This window comes from Oncorhynchus nerka, linkage group LG15 (assembly GCF_034236695.1).
Source record: "Oncorhynchus nerka isolate Pitt River linkage group LG15, Oner_Uvic_2.0, whole genome shotgun sequence".
In the NCBI taxonomy this organism is placed as follows: domain Eukaryota; kingdom Metazoa; phylum Chordata; class Actinopteri; order Salmoniformes; family Salmonidae; genus Oncorhynchus; species Oncorhynchus nerka.
The window spans coordinates 14687753-14710951 of record NC_088410.1 but is presented as its reverse complement, the minus strand read 5'-3'; the positions used below and the strand labels follow the sequence as shown (position 1 = coordinate 14710951).

The 23199-nt window shown below is 41.5% G+C and overlaps 2 protein-coding genes across 2 annotated transcripts; both read left to right on the top strand.

The window, feature by feature from the left end:
• The first annotated feature begins 166 nt into the window (after positions 1 to 166).
• On the top strand, positions 167 to 2045 carry LOC115118812 (nanos homolog 3-like). The gene is given in 2 exon segments (XM_029647527.2): positions 167 to 887; positions 890 to 2045. Coding segments are annotated over 2 exon segments (648 nt in total). The 5' UTR covers positions 167 to 349; the 3' UTR covers positions 1000 to 2045.
• A 5470-nt stretch (positions 2046 to 7515) lies between these two features.
• LOC135560046 (nanos homolog 3-like) lies at positions 7516 to 8160 on the top strand. The gene has a single exon (XM_065001062.1). The coding sequence runs from the start codon at positions 7516 to 7518 to the stop codon at positions 8158 to 8160; it is 645 nt and encodes a 214-aa protein (XP_064857134.1).
• Positions 8161 to 23199: the final 15039 nt, after the last annotated feature.

Genomic DNA, 23199 nt, shown 5'->3' with positions numbered 1-23199 from the left:
ATTTAGACCCTAGAATAGATTAAACAGTTATATTTGAAGTTTTTTAATATTGTTGAGGTGTAAAATTGTATCCCAAATAGTTGATCTTCTAAAATGGCCAATTTAGCTGTTGTCAGTTTGAAACCATTTGATTGGCTGTTGTCGCGTGCCACGGACTCCGCACTGCTGGCGCACGACACCATCTGATTGGCTGCTTCCCAAAACACGGAAAACCTCAAAGATGCATGTTGTCAAGCTTGCCTTTAGTCGAGTTCTCAATTAATTGAACTCATCGCATTGTTCAGAAGTTTAGACACGGCTTTCTTTATTCTGGAACATTCTGATTGTCAGACACTAGTCTGTTGGGAATATGAACGCTATGATTTGTCAACTCCAACACCTACCACGTTACATGGAGTCCGAAAACAGGAGATTCCAACCGTGGCGGGACTACATGAAGCTAGCGGACGCAGTGCGGGAGATGCAGTTAGGGAACTTCACATCAGAACCGTCAACTGTTGAGGGTCATGACTCCGGGATATGCTCGACCATGGTGGAATTTGAAGAGTTTCCGCCACGAGCCTTGCTGTCACCGATAACACCTGTGGCGACACCACCCCTGTGGCACGAAATGGAACCCCTGGATTCCGAAATCGTCCCCTTGCATAAACACGCTGCTTTATCGCCGAGCAGCACCGAGGGTCCCGAGCCCCCTACAGCAGCGTCCAGATCCTCTGCGGGCACCCGGGGCCAGAAGGAGAGAATGAAGGAGACTCGCTCTAAGACGCCGGAGGAGGTGTCATCACCTGAGCGCAAGATCTGCAGCTTCTGCAAACACAACGGGGAGTCTGAGTCTGTGTTTGGGTCCCACAGTCTAAAGGACCAGGATGGGGGCGTGGTGTGCCCGTACTGCGGCAATATATCTGCCCTCTCTGCGGGGCCACCAAGGCCAAAGCCCACACCAAGCGCTTCTGTCCCCAAGTCGAAACCACCTACAGCTCGGTCTATGTCAAGTCATAGAAGCGCTAGCTCTGGTCCAGGCCGTTACTGCGCTACCCTCTAGACCTACTAACATAGTCAACTTGTTGTTGCGAGATGAGTGGGACCAGAGCTAGAGAAGCGCTGGAGAGACTTCAGGCTGTTGTTTTGCAGACTTTCTTTAGCGTCTCTAGCGCACTGTATGCGGACAATTGTAAGAGGATTTACGAGTGGATATTTAGCTTAGACGCAGTTTGGAACAGGCTGACAAGGTTGTAGACTGTGTCATTTCCTGTTAGTCGTGTGATTTTTTTATTTATTATTTATTTCCTTGAACTTTTTCTCGTGTGTTTTCAACCATTGTCGCGTATTTCTGTGTATTTATGACGTGTGATTATTTGCGTGCCCGTGCATTTATTTTCAACACATTTTGGGTTTGAGTTTTTTATTTTTTTAAGTGTAAATGTCTCTGTCTGTCTGTGACCAAACTAACTGCTTCTTTACATGTTGGTATGAGATTTTGTAAAACCTCCCAACCTCTAATACTGTGTCGCCTACTGAACCGCCCTTATCAACAAACCCTCCCTGCAGAATTAGACGTTTATCCACGTTTCTCCCTGCTACTTTGGGGAGGAAAAAACGGAAGTGTTGTCTTGTTTTGAGACTTGTTTTCCTGACTTGCTCTAATCTAACTGTACATCTGCAGGTCTACGGGCCTAAAATAACTATTATAAGAAAATTACTGTTGACAAGACAACTGCTATTTTATGATGTGGTGTGCGCTCTCTGCACACCACATCATAAAATAGCAGTTGTCTTGTCAATCGTAATACTTTGTATTTCTCATTTACCATGCTAGCTACTATTAAGAACTGTTATACTTGTATTTGAATTATTTTAATAGATCTAGAAGTGTTCTTTTTTTTATTTTAAATTTGACTTTTCAACCTCGATGCATCTTACATTGGCTGTACAGGACTTTAATGTTAAGTCTAATGTCACTTTAAAGAACTGCTCTACCCTATGTTGAATAGTATGTTTGTTTATTATTATTCATGTATTCTATAATAATAACAATAATATCTGCATTGGCTACTCCCGTGTGTCTTAATTATCAGTGAGGTGTCCCTTTCTGCACATCATATTTGTCTCAAATGTCATTGTTTTTCCTAAATAGTGCCCTACTCTTGATCAGGGGCCTTAGGGCTGTGGTCTAAAGTAGTGCACAATATAGGGCTGTGGTCTAAAGTAGTGCACTAAATAGAGCTGTGGTCTAAGGTAGTGCACTAAATAGAGCTGTGGTCTAAGGTAGTGCACTATATAGGGCTGTGGTCTAAAGTAGTGCACTAAATAGAGCTGTGGTCTAAGGTAGTGCACTATATAGGGCTGTGGTCTAAAGTAGTGCACTAAATAGAGCTGTGGTCTAAGGTAGTGCACTATATAGGGCTGTGGTCTAAAGTAGTGCACTAAATAGGGCTATGGTCTAAAGTAGTGCACTATATAGATCTGTGGTCTAAAGTAGTGCACTAAATAGGGCTGTGGTCTAAAGTAGTGCACTATATAGGTCTGTGGTCTAAAGTAGTGCACTATATAGGGCTGTGGTCTAAAGTAGTGCACTAAATAGAGCTGTGGTCTAAGGTAGTGCACTATATAGGGCTGTGGTCTAAAGTAGTGCACTAAATAGGGCTATGGTCTAAAGTAGTGCACTATATAGAGCTGTGGTCTAAAGTAGTGCACTAAATAGGTCTGTGGTCTAAAGTAGTGCACTATATAGGTCTGTGGTCTAAAGTAGTGCACTAAATAGAGCTGTGGTCTAAGGTAGTGCACTATATAGGGCTGTGGTCTAAAGTAGTGCACTAAATAGGGCTATGGTCTAAAGTAGTGCACTATATAGGGCTGTGGTCTGAAGTAGTGCACTATATAGGTCTGTGGTCTAAAGTAGTGCACTATATTAGTGCATTGTCTACAGGTGGACTTTAGATCTTAGTGTTAAAGGTGATATTTATGCTGGGAATCTTTAGACTGGTTAGTTATTCAAAAGGCAATCGCACATGTGAGCCGTCTTTGTTGCAGATGCCTGGTAACAGTTGAATAAGATGAGAAAACATAATAAACCTGCCCCTGCTCTTCATTAAGCTTTAAGCCTCCAGACCTTCATCAGAGATGTTTATAATTTGCATCCTTATTTAGACATAGCTCCGCCCACATCTGTTCAATGCATCGAATGGGGTTGGAGTTCAGGGAACACAGGCGTCTGTTACCACATATAACAATGTGCATTTCATCAGTATTCTAAAAAAGTGTGTATATAAAGTATTATAAGATACTGTAAAACGATGACATGACCCGCCAAGTAAGTTTGTATAAATCATGGCGTACTGTGCAGGATAAACCGTCAGAGTAATATGGAGACATGAACTCATGTTCACATTTACAGCATCATATGCCCGGGCATTTCATTATTAAGACCTTTAGGCAAGATTGTCTGGAGGGGAAAATCCCAAAACATTCTCTTTTAAAAAGAGTATTATTTATATCACCTCCCCTGTCTGATATCTTGACTTTCTCTCTGCCACCAGATCTTAAGGTCACGGGAGAAGAGCTGTCAGACTGTACGGCATTACTCAATGACACTGACCCCAATCTCAAATTCACTATGGAATGTGACACTAAACGTGTTCATTACCTCGATATGTGGATTGAGAAATCAAACGGAACCCTGTAGACAACTCTGTATAGAAAAGAAATGCCTGTTCATGTTATGTTGAAAACTTCAAATGGATCTGATGCTTTTTCTTGCACTCTACCGGATTATTTATGAAAACTTACTTCCACGTCCTCGTTGTGGTTCTACAGTCATGTTTAATACCTTTAACGTCCTCGTTGTGGTTCTACAGTCATGTTTAATACCTTTAACGTCCTCGTTGTGGTTCTACAGTCATGTTTAATACCTTTAACGTCCTCGTTGTGGTTCTACAGTCATGTTTAATACCTTTAACGTCCTCGTTGTGGTTCTACAGTCATGTTTAATACCTTTAACGTCCTCGTTGTGGTTCTACAGTCATGTTTAATACCTTTAACGTCCTCGTTGTGGTTCTACAGTCATGTTTAATACCTTTAACGTCCTCGTTGTGGTTCTACAGTCATGTTTAATACCTTTAACGTCCTCGTTGTGGTTCTACAGTTATGTTTAATACCTTTAACGTCCTCGTTGTGGTTCTACAGTCATGTTTAATACCTTTAACGTCCTCGTGGTTCTACAGGCATGTTTAATACCTTTAACGTCCTCGTTGTGGTTCTACAGTCATGTTTAATACCTTTAACGTCCTTGTGGTTCTACAGTCATGTTTAATACCTGGTTCTACAGTTATGTTTAATACCTTTAACGTCCTCGTTGTGGTTCTACAGTCATGTTTAATACCTTTAACGTCGTTGTGGTTCTACAGTCATGTTTAATAACTTTAACGTCCTCGTTGTTTCTACAGTCATGTTTAATACCTTTAACGTCCTCGTTGTGGTTCTACAGTCATGTTTAATACCTTTAACGTCCTCGTTGTGGTTCTACAGTCATGTTTAATACCTTTAACGTCCTCGTTGTGGTTCTACAGTCATGTTTAATACCTTTAACGTCCTCGTTGTGGTTCTACAGTCATGTTTAATACCTTTAACGTCCTCGTTGTGGTTCTACAGTCATGTTTAATACCTTTAACGTCCTCGTTGTGGTTCTACAGTCATGTTTAATACCTTTAACGTCCTCGTTGTGGTTCTACAGTCATGTTTAATACCTTTAACGTCCTCGTTGTGGTTCTACAGGCATGTTTAATAACTTTAACGTCCTCGTTGTGGTTCTACAGTCATGTTTAATACCTTTAACGTCCTCGTTGTGGTTCTACAGTCATGTTTAATACCTTTAACGTCCTCGTTGTGGTTCTACAGTCATGTTTAATACCTTTAACGTCCTCGTTGTGGTTCTACAGTCATGTTTAATACCTTTAACGTCCTCGTTGTGGTTCTACAGTCATGTTTAATACCTTTAACGTCCTCGTTGTGGTTCTACAGTCATGTTTAATACCTTTAACGTCCTCGTTGTGGTTGCACATTGTTATATGTGGTAACAGACGCCTGTGTTCCCTGAACTCCAACCCCATTCGATGCATTGAACGGATGTGGGCGGAGCTATGTCTAAATAAGGATGCTAATTATAAACAGCTCTGACGAAGGCCTGGAAGAGCAGTGATACTATCAAGAGCGGTGTGAGGGTTTCTTCTGTCTTCTTCATCTCAGACTGGTTAGTTATTAAAGCTGCATGTTTCATAGAGACACGCCTGAGATGAGGAGATGTACAATAACCAAAGATTCACCTTAGTGGTCATTTATTTTATAACACATTCTACAAAACACAGTAACTACATACTGTTCCAAACTGATGTCCTCAGCATTAGGAAAGGCAGAGGAGAAGAAAAGAACCCTTAAATGGTATACCCTTAAACCGGGTGGTACCTTTTTTTTATGTCAATAAAGCTACCACCCGGTTACTCAACCCTGCACCTTAGAGACTGCTGCACTATATACACAGACATGGAATCACTGGCCACTTAAATAATGGAACACTAGTCACTTTAATCATGTTTACATACTGCTTTACTCATATCATATGTATATACTGTATTCTATTCTACTGTATTCTATTCTACTGTATTTTAGTCAATGCCACTCCGACATTGCTCATCCTAATAGTTATATATTTCTTAATTATATTATTTTACTTTTAGATTGTGTGTATTGTTGTGAATAGTTAGATACTACTGAACTGTTGGAGCTAGAAACACAAGCATTTCACTACACCCACAATAACATCTGCTAAATATGTGAATGTGACACGATAAAACTTGATTTGATTTATAGACCGTCTTTATTATTATAACGTTGTGTCCATATAACTTAACAAACATTCAGTTCTCATCTGGGTTGATACTTTGGATCATTGTTCTCAAACTGATCTGGAGTATTCAAGTCAAAACATAAATACAAATCAACTTCAAGTGAGCCTCCGCTATGTGAAGACTGTTACCCATGAGCCTTTGGGGGCGTTGGGATGATGGTTCAATGTGTTTCCCCAATTTAATTTCCCTTTTGTAGTTGAACTATTTGCACATCATTACAACACTGTATATATATACATAATATGACATTTTAAATGTATTTATTATTTTGAAATGTTGTGTAATGTTTACTGTTAATTTTGTATTTCACTTGAAACATTGAATTGAGAGAGAGAGGAGATGGAGGAGGGCTTGTTCTCCTCCTCGCCTGTGTTAACTAAGGAGAGTTTCTTATCTATGTGTCCATCTGAGCAGACAGCCATCTAGCCAATCAGAGCTCAGAGATCTGTGGGGCGGATCAGGCTGACTTCTAAAGTTCATTAGGTCAAATGTCATCACTAGGAGAAAGTGGTGAAGCAGTAGAAGGATGGAGGGAGAGGAGGGAAAAGAGAGGAAGACTCACTTTAGGTAGGAGAGTTCTCTGATCAGGCCACAGACCAGTTCTGTAGCGTCTTCATGCCCTTCCTCTTTCTCCTCTTCCTCTTTCTCACTAGTTAAGGGGAAGAGAGAGACAGAGAATGGCACCATTCCCTATATAATGCACTACTTTCGACCAGGGCCACATGTGCACTATATGGGGAATACGGGTTCATGGTAGGCATCAAAATATGCCAATACAAAGTTATGAAATAGTGTACTGGTTCTAGGAAGATGGATAAATGTATCTGACCAGTAATGTTACTGAAACAAGATGAAATATCTAGATCTAGATCAGTGGTTATCGTTGGGCAATTTCTGGGGGGATAAAAAACAACAATCTTCCACAAATAATAACAGTTGAGGTTACTGAGCTCTTCAGTAAGGCCATTCTTTATTTTGTTTTACTTTTTACCCCCTTTTCTCCCCAATTTCGTGACATCCAATTGGTACTTACAGTCTTACCCCATCGCTGCAACTCCAGTACGGACTCCGGAGAGGCGAGGTTCGAGAGCCATGCGTCCTCCGAAACATTACCCGCCAACCTCTCCTTCACCCCCATCCCTCCAACTCCGCAGTACCAATACTATTACTGGAATGACTCGATGAGCCAGGAGAAATGCTACAATAACTTAATGGTGGTAGTAGTGAACAGCGAGGAAGTCGAAGCAGTTTTGAATTTTAACAGAGAAAGGAGGCGACCCGCTAAGTGATATTTTATTAAAATAGGCTATTATAAAACATATTCTTATAACTAAGAATTATAATCTAAGTCCTATCAATTTAGACCCTAGAATAGATTAAACAGTTATATTTGAAGTTTTTTAATATTGTTGAGGTGTAAAATTGTATCCCAAATAGTTGATCTTCTAAAATGACCAATTTCGCTGTTGTCCGTTTGAAACCATTTGATTGGCTGTTGTCACCTCCCACCGCCTCCGCACAACACCATTTGATTGGCTGCTTTCCAAAATGCGGACAGGTCAAAACGTGAGTATTGTCCAACTTGCCTTCAGTTTAGTTCTCAATTCATTGAACCATGGCATCGTTTAGTTATCAACTCCAACACCTACCGAAAATGGAATCCGAAAATAAGAGTTTCCAACTGTGGCGGGACTACATGAAGCTAGCGGACGCAGTGCGGGAGATGAAGTTAGGGAACTTCACATCAGAACCGTCAACCGTTGACGGTCATCACTCCAGTATATGCTCGACCATGGTGGAATTTGAACAGTTCCCCTCGCGAGCCTTGCTGTCACCGATAGCACCGGTGGCGACACCACCTCTACGGCACGAAAAGGAACCCCTGGATTCCAAAATTGTCCCCTTGCGTAAAGACGCTCCTTTACATCCGAGCAGCAGCGAGGGTCCCACGACTCTTACAGCAGCGTCCAGACCCTCCGTGGGGACCCGGGTCCAGAGGGAGAGAAAGAGGGCGACCCGCTCCAAGATGCCGGAGGGAGCGCCATCACCTGAGCGCCAGTCCTGCAGCTTCTGCAAACACAACGGGGAGTCTGAGTCTGTGTTTGGGTCCCACAGTCTAAAGGACCAGGATGGGGGCGTGGTGTGCCCGTACCTGCGACAGTATGTCTGTCCTCTCTGCGGGGCCACCGGGGCTCAAGCCCACACCAAGCGCTTCTGTCCCCGGGTGGCAACCACCTACAACTCTGTCTATGTCAAGTGATAGAAGCGCTAACTCTGGTCCAGGCCGTTACTGCGCTACCCTCTCTAGACCTACTAACATAGTCAACTTGTTGTTGCGGGATGAGTGGGACCAGAGCTAGAGAAGCGCTGGAGAGACTTCAGGCTGTTGTTTTGCAGACTTTCTTTAGCGTCTCTAGCGCACTGTATGCGGACAATTGTAAGAGGATTTAGGTGTGAATATTTAGCTTAAAAGTCGTTTGGAAAAGCCTGACTAGTTTGTAGACTGTGTAATAGCCTGACTAGTTTGTAGACTGTGTAATAGCCTGTTTATAGTGTGATTTGATATATTTATTTACTTTTTCTCGTGTGTTTTCAACTTTTTTCACTTATTTCAATGTATTTATGACGTGTGGTTTTTCATTATTTGCCCGTGCACTTGTTCTTTACAACACATGTTGGGTTTGAGTTTTCTGGTTTAACTTTAAAGTGTAAATGTCTCTGTCTGTCTGTGATCAAACTAACTGCGTATTTACATGTTGGTGTGAGATTTTGTAAAACCTCCCAACCTCTAATACTGTGTCGCCTACTGAACCGCCCTTATCAACAAACATCAACAAACTCACTGCAGATTTAGACGTATATCCACGTTTCTCCCTGCTACTTTGGGGAGGGGAAAAAAAACCTGGATTCCAAAATTGTCCCCTTGCGTAAAGACGCTCCTTTACATCCGAGCAGCAGCAAGGGTCCCAAGACCCCTACAGCAGCGTCCAGACCCTCCGTGGGGACCCGGGTCCAGAGGGAGAGAAAGAAGACGACCCGCTCCAAGACACAGGAGGGAGCGCCAGTCCTGAAGCTTCTGCAAACACAACCGGCAAAACTCAACGTTTCTCCCTGCTACTTTGGGGAGGAAAAAACGGAAGGGTTATCTTGTTTTGAGACTTGCTTTTCTGACTATTATTTTAAAACTATATGCTCTAATCTAACTGTACATCTTCAGGTCTACGGGCCTAAAATAACTATTATAAGAACATTGCTATTGACATCAAGACAACTTCTGTTTTATGACGTGGTGTGCAGAGCTACTTTTGTGCCATTGTAATTTACCATGCTAGCTACTATTTTAGTGTTATACTTGTTTTTTTAAAGATCTAGAAGTGTGGTTTCTTGTTTGTTTTTTAAAACTTTTATAACTAACCAGTCTAAAAAGATTCCCAGCATAGAGATCACCTTTACCACTAAGATTAGGGACACCTCGCTGATAATTAAGACACACGGGAGTAGCCAATGCAGATATTATTGTTATTATTATAGAATACATGAATAATAATTAATTACTTACAAGCCCTTAACTAAATAGGCAGTTTAAGAAATATAGTTAAGAAAATATTTACTAAATATAATAAACAATCAAATAAAAAGTAACAGAATACAATGTGCGGGGGTACAGGTTAGTCAAGGTCATGTGTACATGTAGGTAGGGGTGAAGTGTCTATGCAGTGATAATAAACAGCGAGTAGCAGAAGTGTAAAAACAAAGGGCGGAGGGTGTGTGACTGTAAATAGTCCGGGTGGCCACGTGATTCATTGTTCAGCAGTCTTATGACTCGGGTGTCGGAGCTGGTAAGGAACCTTTTGGACCTAGACTCCAACCATTTGATGGGCCTTCCTCTCCAATCTAAGCATCATAGGAGATCACCTTAGTGATCATTTATTTTAAAGTAAAGTACTTTAGTGAAATACTTGAAAGTACTACTTAAGTATTAAGTCGTTTTTGGGGTATCTGTACTTTACTTGGGCTTACGAGTGGCGCAGCGGTCTAAGGCGCTTGAAGACACCTTGGTTCGAATCCAGGCTGTATCTCAACCGGTCGTGATTGGGAGTCCCATAGGGTATCGCACAATTGGCCGTCATTGTAAATACGAATTTGTTCTTCATTGACATCCCTAATTAAATGAAGGTTTTTACTTCCCTACATTCCCAAAGAAAATGATGTACTTTTTACTCCGTACATTTTCCCTGATACCCAAAACTATTATTCAGATTTTTTTATGCTCATCGGGACACGACAATTGTGTAATTAACACATGTATCAAGAGAACATCCCTACTGCATCTGATCTGACCGACTCACTAAACACATGCTTCGTTTGTAAATGATGTCTGAGTATTGGAGTGTCAAATCAAATTTTATTTGTCACATACAAATGGGTAGCAGATGTTAATGCGACTGTAGCGAAATGCTTGTGGTGTGTTCCTGGCTTTCTGTGAATGAATAAAGAACAACAAAAAGGTGCCCATCTGGTTTGCTTTACTTTTTTACTTTTGACACCTAAGTATATCTTAGCAATTACATTTACTTTATATACTTAAGTATATTTGAAACCATTTACTTTTAGACTTTTACTCAAGTGGTATTTTACCTGTTGACATTCACTTATACTTGAGTCGTTTTATATTAAGGTATCTTTTACTCAAGTATGAGGTGGGTACTTTTTCCACCACTGGTTCAAGTCGGAGAGGCCTTAACTCTGGTCCAGGCCGTTGGTACACTACCCCAGGCCTGAGGATACTTATTGTTGTCTAACTCTGGTCCAGGCCGTTGGTACACTACCCCAGGCCTGAGGATACTTATTGTTGTCTAACTCTGGTCCAGGCCGTTGGTACACTACCCCAGGCCTGAGGATACTTATTGTTGTCTAACTCTGGTCCAGGCCGTTGGTACACTACCCCAGGCCTGAGGATACTTATTGTTGTCTAACTCTGGGTCCAGGCCTGAGGATACTTATTGTTGTTGGTCCTACACTACCCCAGGCCTGAGGATACTTATTGTTGTCTAACTCTGGTCCAGGCCGTTGGTAACGGCCTGAGGATACTTATTGTTGTCTAACTCTGGTCCAGGCCGTTGGTACACCCCCAGGCCTGAGGATACTTATTGTTGTCTAACTCTGGTCCTAACGTTGGTACACTACCCCAGGCCTGAGGATACTTATTGTTGTGAAGGATAACTCTGGTCCAGGCCGTTGTTTAGTGGACACTTACCCCAGGCCTAGATACTATTGATGTCTAACTCTGGTCCTAGTTGGTATCATACCCTGTTGTGGAACAGGAAACCAGGCCTGAGGATACTTATTGTTGGTCCAACTTGGTCCAACCATTGGTACTACCCCAGGCCTCTGGTCCAGGCCGTTGGTACACTACCCCAGGCCTGAGGATACTTATTGTTGTCTAACTCTGGTCCCCAGGCCTGTTGGTGTCTAACTCTGGTCCTAACGTTGGTGCCCCAGGCCTGAGGATACTTATTGTTGTCTAACTCTGGTCCTAACGTTGGTACACTACCCCAGGCCTGAGGATACTTACCCCAGTTTTTATTTGTTGCGAACTAACAATTGTCAAAACTACTGTCTTATGGTACAGTGTACCCCAGGGGATGAGGAATATGGGTACTTGGGACCGGAGCTAGAGACAGTATATACGCTGAAGAGACTGTTCAGGCTGTTGTGTTGGCGACTTCCTTCAGCGTCTCTAAACATACTGTATGCGGACAATTGTAAGAGTGTTTAGGAGTGGATATTTAGCTTAGAAGTCGTTTGGAACAGGCTGACTAGTTTTGTAGACTATGATGTGGTGGCAGATGATCATCAAGCCCTCAATGAGTTGAATCAGCTGAGTTTGTCCGGGGCTTCAAAAAATATCTCCTTAGTTTTGTTGACAATAGTGCTGTTGGGGGACTGGAGTTGGGAAACACTGATGTAAAGAAACAGACGCCTTTTCAATGTTGTCAACAGGCAATCTTTTACTCCCAAATGAACAAACTAAGTAGGGCAGCACAAGACACACAAGCAGCTTTCTGGATCAGCCCAGTCCTTCTAGAATGCTCCACAGATGGACAATCATCAAACCATTGTTGTTTAGGCCCCAATCACCATATGAGTCTCTGGACCCTGAAATGGGCCATTAATCATCACTGTTCTGTAAATCAAGGTTAGTGACCCAACCCTGGCCGTCTCCTTCTTGTAGTCCGTGAATTGATTGTGCCCAATTGACTTGAGTGGTTTTTAATAGCTATTATTCTGTAAATTGATTGTAAATAAATTGTAAATGGTCACTCAAAACCGGTTCAGGCCAATTTGGTTCGCGGTGTGTCCAGCCCCAAAACACATTCCCGACCATTGGACAGACCTCAGCGTGGGACCTGTTTTAGTTTCAGTATCCTGCTATGTGTCCGTTCAGTGAACTAGTAGAATTATTGTCTGTGACGTAAATTAGAGATGATTATTTAGCTTTGTTTTACTAGGCAGTTAAGAACAAATTCTTATTTTCAATGACGGCCTTGGAAAAGTGGGTTAACTGCCTGTTCAGGGACAGAACAACAGCTCGGGGATTCGAACTTCGAGTAACCTTTCGGTTACTAGTCCAACGCTCTAACCACTAGGCTACCCTGCCGCCTTGAATGAACCACAAATTTAGAATTACAAGTGGGAAACAGAGAAAATGTTCTTGGCAATCTTTTGGTTAATTAATTGTTCCAACTTGAAAATAACTTAAACACAATCATATCGGAGTTACGACTTCAAATGTTCTAGTGTCCCAGGAGAATATGAAGCCAGCATAATACAGCAGTCAAGTGCTAGGAAACGGACCCTTCTGACTCGCTGTCCATAAACACTCCAGCTGGCTTGTCGAGGGTTAACATGCTTCAATGTCTTACTCAAGTCGGCCACAGAGAAGGAGAGCACACAGTCCTTGGTAGCGGCCGCGTTGGTGGCACTGTTTTATCCTCAAAGCGGAGGTCCCTGTCTGCACATCATGTTTGTGTCCCAAATGGCATTGTATTTCATAAATAGTGCCCTACTTTTGATCAGGGGCCATAGGGCTGTGGTGAAAAGTAGTACACTATATAGGCCTGTGGTCTAAAGTAGTGCACTATATAGGGCTGTGGTCTAAAGTAGTGCACTATATATGACTGTGGTCTAAAGTAGTGCACTATATATGACTGTGGTCTAAAGTAGTGGATATATAGGCCTGTGGTCTAAAGTAGTGCACTATCTAGGGCTGTGGTCTAAAGTAGTGCACTATATAGGCCTGTGGTCTAAAGTAGTGCACTATATAGGCCTGTGGTCTAAAGTAGTGCACTATATAGGCCTGTGGTCTAAAGTAGTGCACTATATAGGGCTGTGGTCTAAAGTAGTGCACTATATAGGCCTGTGGTCTAAAGTAGTGCACTATATAGGGCATTGTCTACAGGTGGACTTTAGGTCTTTAGTGGTAAAGGTGATCTTTATGCTGGGAATCTTTAGACTGGTTAGTTATTAAAGCCACATGTTTCATAGAGACACGACTGAGATGAGGAGATGTACAATAACCAAAGATTCACCTTCGTGGTCATTTATTTTATAACACATTTTACAAAACACAGTAACTACATACTGTTCCAAACTGATGTGCTCAGCATTAGGAAAGGCAGAGGAGAAGAAAATAACCCTTAAGTTATACTCTTACACCGGGTGGTAGCTTTTTTATGCCAATTCAACTGCACGTTAGAGGCTGCTGCACTATATACACAGACGTGGAATCACTGGCCACTTTAATCATGGAACATGAATCACTTTAATCATGGAACATGAATCACTTTAATAATGGAACTCTAGACACTTTAATAATGGAACATGAATCACTTTAATAATGGAACTCTAGTCACTTTAATAATGGAACATGAATCACTTTAATAATGGAACTCTAGACACTTTAATAATGGAACATGAATCACTTTAATAATGGAACATGAATCACTTTAATAATGGAACATGAATCACTTTAATAATGGAACATGAATCACTTTAATAATGGAACTCTGGTCACTTTAATAATGGAACATTAATCACTTTAATAATGGAACATTAATCATTTTAATAATGGAACTCTAGTCACTTTAATAATGGAACATTAATCACTTTAATAATGGAACTCTAGACACTTTAATAATGGAACATGAATCACTTTAATAATGGAACATTAATCACTTTAATAATGGAACATTAATCATTTTAATAATGGAACTTTAGTCACTTTAATAATGGAACATGAATCACTTTAATAATGGAACATTTAATAATGGAACATGAATCACTTTAATAATGGAACATGAATCACTTTAATAATGGAACATGAATCACTTTAATAATGTTTACATGCTGCTTTACTCATCTCATGTATATACTATACAGCGTAGCCTAGTGGTTAGAGCTGACAAGGTACAAATCTATCGTTTCTGCCCATGAACAAGGCAGTTCCACTGTTCCTAGGCCGTCATTGAAAATTAGAATTGGTTCTTAACCGACTTGCCTAGTTTAATAAAAAAATTAAAATATTCTACTGTATGTAAGTCAATGCCTAATTTGTATATATTTCATAATTTCATACTTTTAGATGTGTGTATTGTTGTGAATAGTTAGATACTACTGAACTGTTGGAGCTAGAAACACAAGCATTTCTCTACACCCACAATAACATCTGCTAAATATGTGTAAATAAAAATAAAATGTGAAATACAGACCTGCATTATTATTATAACGTTGGGCCCATATAACTTATAACACATACTTTCACACATAACACATACTTTCAGTTCACATCTGGCTTGATACTTTGGATGGGAATGTGGTGTCATTTATCACGCAGACCTAGTTACTAAACTGTTTAAATCCTTCCTTCTTTGTCATCTTTCTTCAATTCGATTGATTTTAACGTAACTTTATGAATCATCCCCAAAGGGAAAATCGTTATTGGTGATTGAGGTAATCATTGATCTTATATGATAACAGAAGGACTTGACTGTACGCTTGTTTATTCCATGTGTAACTCTGTGTTGTTGTTTGTGTCGCACTGCTTTGCTTTATCTTGGCCAGGTCGCAGTTGTAAATGAGAAGTTGTTCTCAACTGGACACTCTGGTTAAATAAAGATTAAATAAAATAATATTTAAAAAAGAAAAAAAGCAGTTTTGAATTTTAACGGTTATTTTACTGATATTTTCTTATTAAAATAGGCTATTGTCAAACAGCTTCCTATAACTAAGAATTAGAAGTCCTATCAATTTAGACCCTATAGATTAAACAGTTATATTTGACTTTTTTAATATTGTTGAGGTGTAAAATTGTATTCCAAATAGTTGATCTTCTAAAATGACCAATTCAGCTGTGGTCAGTTTGAAACCATTTGATTGGCTGTTGTCAGGTTCCACGGACTCCGCACAACGCCATGTGGTTGGCTGGTAAACAAAACACGGACAGGTTAAAAGGTGAACGTTGTCAAATTTGCCTTCAGTTGAGTTGTCAGTTCAGACCCAACGTTCTTTATTCTGGTACATTCTGATCGTTATCAGACACTAGTCTGTTGGGCTATAAAAAAAATACAAGCGGGAGTATGAACGCTATGATTTGTCAACTCCAAGACATGGAGTCCGAAAACAAGAGTTTCGAACCGTGGCGTGACTACCTGAAGTTAGCTGACCTAGTGCGTGAGATGCAGTTAGGCAGGTTCACCCCAGAACCGTCAACCGTTGAGGGTCATGACTCCGGGATATGGTCGACCATGGTGGAATTTGAAGAGTTTCCGCCGCGAGCCTTGCTGTTACCGATAACACCCGTGACGACACCACCCCTATGGCACGAAATGGAACCCCTGGATTCCGAAATCGTCCCCTTGCATAAACACGCTCCTTTATCGCCGAGCAGCACCGAGGGTCCCGAGCCCCCTACAGCACAGTCCAGATCCCCCGCTGGCACCTGGGACCAGAGTGGGAGAAACACGCCGGAGGAGGTGCCATCACCCGAGCGCACCTGGGACCAGAGTGGGAGAAACACGCCGGAGGAGGTGTCATCACCCGAGCGCACCTGGGACCAGAGTGGGAGAAACACGCCCGAGGAGGTGCCATCACCCCAGCGCACCTGGGACCAGAGTGGGAGAAACACGCCGGAGGAGGTGCCATCACCCGAGCGCACCTGGGACCAGAGTGGGAGAAACACGCCGGGAGAAACACGGGACCAGGAGGTGGGAGAAATCATCCCCGAGCGCACCTGGGACCAGAGTGGGAGAAACACGCCGGAGGAGATGCCATCACCCGAGCGCACCTGGGACCAGAGTGGGAGAAACACGCCGGAGGAGGTGTCATCACCCGAGCGCACCTGGGACCAGAGTGGGAGAAACACGCCGGAGGAGGTGCCATCACCCCAGCGCACCTGGGACCAGAGTGGGAGAAACACGCAGGAGGAGGTGCCATCACCCGAGCGCACCTGGGACCAGAGTGGGAGAAACACGCCGGAGGAGATGCCATCACCCGAGCGCACCTGGGACCAGAGTGGGAGAAACACGCCGGAGGAGGTGCCATCACCCGAGCGCAAGTTCTGCAGCTTCTGCAAATACAACGGGCAGCCTGAGTCGGTGTTTCTGTCCCACAGCATCAAGAACCAGGATGGGGACATGATGTGCCGGTACCTGCAGCTAAGTCTTTGCCCTCTCTGCGGGGTCACCGGGGCCCAAGCCGCCACCAAGCACCATTGTCCACCATTGGTGTAAAGTACTTGAAATGACCTCTTAAGTAGTTTCTGTCCTTTACTTGGGCTTCAAAGTGGCACAGCGGTCTAAGGCACTGCAACTCAGTGTTTGAGGCGTCAGTACAGACACCTTGGTTCGAATCCAGGTTGTATCTTAACCTGCCGTGATTGGGATTCCCATAGGGTATCGCACAATTGGCCCAGCGTCGTCCGGGTTTGGCCGTCATTGTAAATTTGTTCTTAATTGACATCCCTAATTAAATGACGGGTTTTTACTTTTACTTCACTACATTCCTAAAGAAAATGATGTACTTTTTACTCCGTAGATTTTCCCTGAAAACTATTCTTCAGATTTTGAATGCTTATCGGGACACGACAATTGTATAATTCACACACTTATCAAGAGAACATCCCTACTGCATCTGATCTGACCGACTCACTAAACACATGCTTCGTTTGTAAATGATGTCTGAGTATTGAAGTGTCAAATCAAATTTTATTTGTCACATACACATGTTAATGCGACTGTAGCGAAATGATTGTAGTGTGTTCCTGGCTTTCTGTGAATTAATAAAGAACAACAAAAAGGTGCCACCTGGTTTGCTTTACTTTTTTACTTTTGATACCTAAGTATATCTTAGCAATTACATTTACTTTAGATACTTAAGTATATTTGAAACCATTTAGGATACTTGTTGTTGCGAGATGGGTGGGACCGGAGCTAGAGACGCGCTGAAGAGACTGTTCAGGCTGTTGTGTTGGCGACTTCCTTCAGCGTCTCTAACATACTGTATGCGGACAATTGTAAGAGTGTTTAGGAGTGGATATTTAGCTTAGAAGTCGTTTGGAACAGGCTGACTAGTTTTGTAGACTATGATGTGGTGGCAGTTGATCATCAAGCCCTCAATGAGTTGAATCAGCTGAGTTTGTCCGGGGCTTCAAAAACAATATGTGCTGTTGGGGGACTGGAGTTGGGAAACACTGATGTAAAGAAACAGACGCCGTTTCAATGTTGTCAACAGGCAATCTTTTACTCCCAAATGAACAAACTAAGTAGGGCAGCACAAGACACACAAGCAGCTTTCTGGATCAGCCCAGTCCTTCTAGAATGCTCCACAGATGGACAATCATCAAACCATTGTTGTTTAGGCGCCAGTGACAATATGAGTCTCGGACCCTGAAATGGGCCATTAATCAGCAATATTCTGTAAATCAAGGTTAGTGACCCAACCCTGGCCGTCTCCCGTGAATTGATGTGCTCAATTGACTTGAGTGGTTTGCTATTATTCTGTAAATTGATTGTAAATAAATTGTAAATGGTCACTCAAAACCGGTTCAGGCCAATTTGACAACACAATCTCATTCAATTCGTGCATTAATTCGTGAGAAAATACAATATTTTAAACACGATAGCCTATATATATTTTTTCTGCATTATTGAACGTTATGAATATACCCTAATGTTGTATTTATTTAATCCCGTTTTATAAATGGTGTTTGTATTGCTATATATACTGTTTTCGATTTTTCTGAGCAGACATTCTGATCAGAATGTCTGAGAAAAGACACACATTTATGTGCGACTTAATCCGTGGGGAAAACATTTGTATTAATGTCACTGCTGTTTTCTATGCTTGATTTCGTTTAATACTTTGGGATACTGTTGCACTTGTAGTCAGAAAGACCCTTTTTTTCTTGAAGGCAACCGTACACGATATTCTTCATAACGCATTTCATATTTCGTGGAGCCTAAATCACACAATGTTCTTAATAATGCATTTAATACAAGCTAAACAGGTTAATGTAAAATAATGAATTATGTTGGTTGACACTTATGGCTCTTACAAGGCCGTATCATTACGATTATTACGGTGTCAATCATGTTAGCGAGTCAGAAGTGTCCGTTTCCTAGCACCGACTAGCACTTGACTGCTGTATTATGCTGGCTTCATATTCTCCTGGGACACTAGAACATTGGAAGTCGTAACTCCGACATGATTGTGTTCAAGTTATTTTCAAGTTGGAACAATTAATAAACAAATAGATTGCCAACAACATTTTCTCTGTTTCCCACTTGTAATTCCAATTTTGAGGGTCATTCAAGTGAAACTTCCCAGTCGGAACTAGGGATTTCCGATAACTCCGATTGCACGTAAACCTGGCATTAGTATGTGTGATCGACAACAGTATTGGCTTGTTCGCGGTGTGTCCAGCCCCAAAACGCATTCCCGACCATTGCGGACTGAGTTTCAGTATCCTGCTATGTGTCTGTTCAGTCAACTAGTAGAATTATTGTCTGTGACGTAAGTGTGATGATTATTATTAAGGTTCTGGTCGTCTGAGATACCAGAAAATAGGCTATACAATAAACAAGATAACTTTAGTACTAAGAAACTAAAGTCATAATAATTCAACAATAACATAATATACATATATATATACAATTATCATATGTTTGGTTGCTTTGAGACTGAGTCGTGTCTACACAATATTATTTACAACGAGCTGTTCCAATCCTTTTTAAGTAGACTACATCTGTCTGCAAGTTGTATGTTATGGGTGATCTTTTCCATTAAATACAGTTCTTTGAGTCTACCTCTCCACTCTTCCGTAGTATGAATGTCCTCCTTTAACCAATGCTCTATAATACCTTTCTTGGCTGCAGACGGGGATATTCAACAGGTTTTGGTCGGCCAACATATGTTTTATGACGAGGATATTCAACAGGCATTTTGAAACCGTTCAGGATTTACTCCAAGTAATGGTCCTCTTTGGGCTCTCTGCCAGGGAACATTTATATACATATATGTGAATATATATCTATTTTTTAATCAATGGCAATACTGTTTAATAAGCTTGATTTCACTTCATTTTTGTGGGTATTGTTGCACTCACCAAAACCCTTGTCGGTGATATGCAGTCATAAAACACATGTTGGCCGACCAAAACCCTTGTCGGTGATATGCAGTCATAAAACACATGTTGGCCGACCAAAACCCTTGTCGGTGATATGCAGTCATAAAACACATGTTGGCCGACCAAAACCCCGGTCGGTGATATGCAGTCATAAAACACCTGTTGGCCGACCAAAACCCCTGTCGGTGATATGCAGTCATAAAACACATGTTGGCCGACCAAAACCCTTGTCGGTGATGTGCAGTCATAAAACATATGTTGGCCGACCAAAACCCTTGTCGGTGATGTACAGTCATAAAACACATGTTGGCCGACCAAAACCCTTGTCGGTGATGTACAGTCATAAAACACATGTTGGCCGACCAAAACCCTTGTCGGTGATATGCAGTCATAAAACACATGTTGGCCGACCGAAACCCTTGTCGGTGATATGCAGTCATAAAACACATGTTGGCCGACCGAAACCCTTGTCGGTGATATGCAGTCATAAAACACATGTTGGCCGACCGAAACCCTTGTCGGTGATATGCAGTCATAAAACACATTTTGGCCGACCGAAACCCTTGTCGGTGATATGCAGTCATAAAACACATGTTGGCTGACCAAAACCCTTCAAAAGTTTGGGGTCACTTAGAAATGTCCTTGTTTTTTTATAAGAAAAGCACATTTTTTGTCCATTAAAATAACATCATTGCTCAGAAATACAGTGTAGACATGGTTAATGTTGTAATGTTGTGCCATTGGAACACAGGAGTGATGGTTGCTGATAATGGGCCTCTGTAGATATTCCATTAAAAATCAGCCGTTTCCAGCTACAACAGTCATATACAACATTAACAACGTAATTCTCTCTCATTAGAGAATTAGACGTTTATCCGCGTTTCTCCCTGCTACTTTGGGGAGGAAAAAACAGAACTGTTGTCCCCCTTTACCCCTATTTACACCAACAAATGACCTCAACTAACCTGTACCCCCATTGACTCTATATCGGTGCCCACAGACTCCTTATCGTTATTTCACTGGTACTTTTTATTTCATCTGTTTTACTTTAGTTCATTCAGTAAATATTTACTTCAACTCTATTTATTGAACTGCATTGTTGGATAAGGGCTCGAATGTGTCAGTAAGCATTTCACAGTAAGGTCTACTACACCTGTTGTATTCAGCATTTCACAGTAAGGTCTACTACACCTGTTGTATTCAGCATTTCACAGTAAGGTCTACTACACCTGTTGTATTCAGCATTTCACAGTAAGGTCTACTACACCTGTTGTATTCAGCATTTCACTGTAAGGTCTACTACACCTGTTGTATTCAGCATTTCACTGTAAGGTCTACTACACCTGTTGTATTCAGCATTTCACTGTAAGGTCTACTACACCTGTTGTATTCAGCATTTCACTGTAAGGTCTACTACACCTGTTGTATTCAGCATTTCACTGTACTACTACACCTGTTGTATTCAGCATTTCACTGTAAGGTCTACTACACCTGTTGTATTCAGCATTTCACTGTAAGGTCTACTACACCTGTTGTATTCAGCATTTCACTGTAAGGTCTACTACACCTGTTGTATTCAGCATTTCACTGTAAGGTCTACTACACCTGTTGTATTCAGCATTTCACAGTAAGGTCTACTACACCTGTTGTATTCAGCACACTGTAAGGTCTGTTGTATTCAGCATTTCACTGTAAGGTCTACTGTTGTATTCAGCATTTCACAGGTCTACTACACCTGTTGTATTCAGCATTTCACGTAAGGTCTACTACACCTGTTGTATTCAGCATTTCACAAGGTCTACTACACCTGTATTCAGCATTTCACTGTCTACTACACCTGTTGTATTCAGCATTTCACAGTATTCAGGTCTACTACACCTGTTGTATTCAGCATTTCACGGTAAGGTCTACTACACCTGTTGTATTCAGCATTTCACTGTAAGGTCTACTACACCTGTTGTATTCAGCATTCACTACACCTGTTGTATTCAGGTCATTTTGTATTCAGCATTTCAAGGTCTACTACACCTGTTGTATTCAGCATTTCACAGTAAGGTCTACTACACCTGTTGTATTTAGCATTTCACTGTAAGGTCTACTACACCTGTTGTATTCAGCATTTCACTGTACTCTACTACACCTGTTTCACAGTAAGGTCTACTACACCTGTTGTATTCAGCATTTCACAGTAAGGTCTACTACACCTGTTGTATTCAGCATTTCACTGTTGTATTCAGGTCTACTACACCTGTTGTATTCAGCATTTCACAGTAAGGTCTACTACACCTGTTGTATTCAGCATTTCACAGTAAGGTCTACTACACCTGTTGTATTCAGCATTTCACTGTAAGGTCTACTACACCTGTTGTATTCAGCATTTCAGCATCTACTACACCTGTTGTATTCAGCATTTCACTGGTCTACTACACCTGTTGTATTCAGCATTTCACTGTAAGGTCTACTACACCTGTTGTATTCAGCATTTCACTGTCTACTAGTTGTCTTTCACTACTACTACACCTGTTGTATTCAGCATTTCACTGTAAGGTCTACTACACCTGTTGTATTCAGCATTTCACTGTAAGGTCTACTACACCTGTTGTATTCAGCATTTCACTGTAAGGTCTACTACACCTGTTGTATTCAGCATTTCACTGTAAGGTCTACTACACCTGTTGTATTCAGCATTTCACTGTAACTACACCTGTTGTATTCAGCATTTCACTGTACTACTACACCTGTTGTATTCAGCATTTCACTGTAAGGTCTACTACACCTGTTGTATTCAGCATTTCACGGTAAGGTCTACTACACCTGTTGTATTCAGCATTTCACAGTAAGGTCTACTACACCTGTTGTATTCAGCATTTCACTGTAAGGTCTACTACACCTGTTGTATTCAGCATTTCACAGTAAGGTCTACTACACCTGTTGTATTCAGCATTTCACAGTAAGGTCTACTACACCGGTTGTATTCAGCATTTCACGGTAAGGTCTACTACACCTGTTGTATTCAGCATTTCACAGTAAGGTCTACTACACCTGTTGTATTCAGCATTTCACAGTAAGGTCTACTACACCTGTTGTATTCAGCATTTCACAGTAAGGTCTACTACACCTGTTGTATTCAGCAAATGGCATTATATTTCATAAATAGTGCCCTACTTTTGATCAGGGGCCATAGGGCTGTGGTCAACAGTAGTGCACTATATAGGGCAGTGGTCAACAGTAGTGCACTATATAGGGCTGTGGTCAACAGTAGTGCACTATATAGGGCTGTGGTCAACAGTAGTGCACTATATAGGGCAGTGGTCAACAGTAGTGCACTATATAGGGCTGTGGTCTAAAGTAGTGCACTATATAGGCCTGTGGTCTAAAGTAGTGCACTATATAGGGCTGTGGTCTAAAGTAGTGCACTATATAGGGCTGTGGTCTAAAGTAGTGCACTATATAGGGCTGTGGTCTAAAGTAGTGCACTATATAGGGCTGTGGTCTAAAGTAGTGCACAATATAGGGCTGTGGTCTAAAGTAGTGCACTATATAGGGCTGTGGTCTAAAGTAGTGCACAATATAGGGCTGTGGTCTAAAGTAGTGCACTATATAGGGCATTGTCTA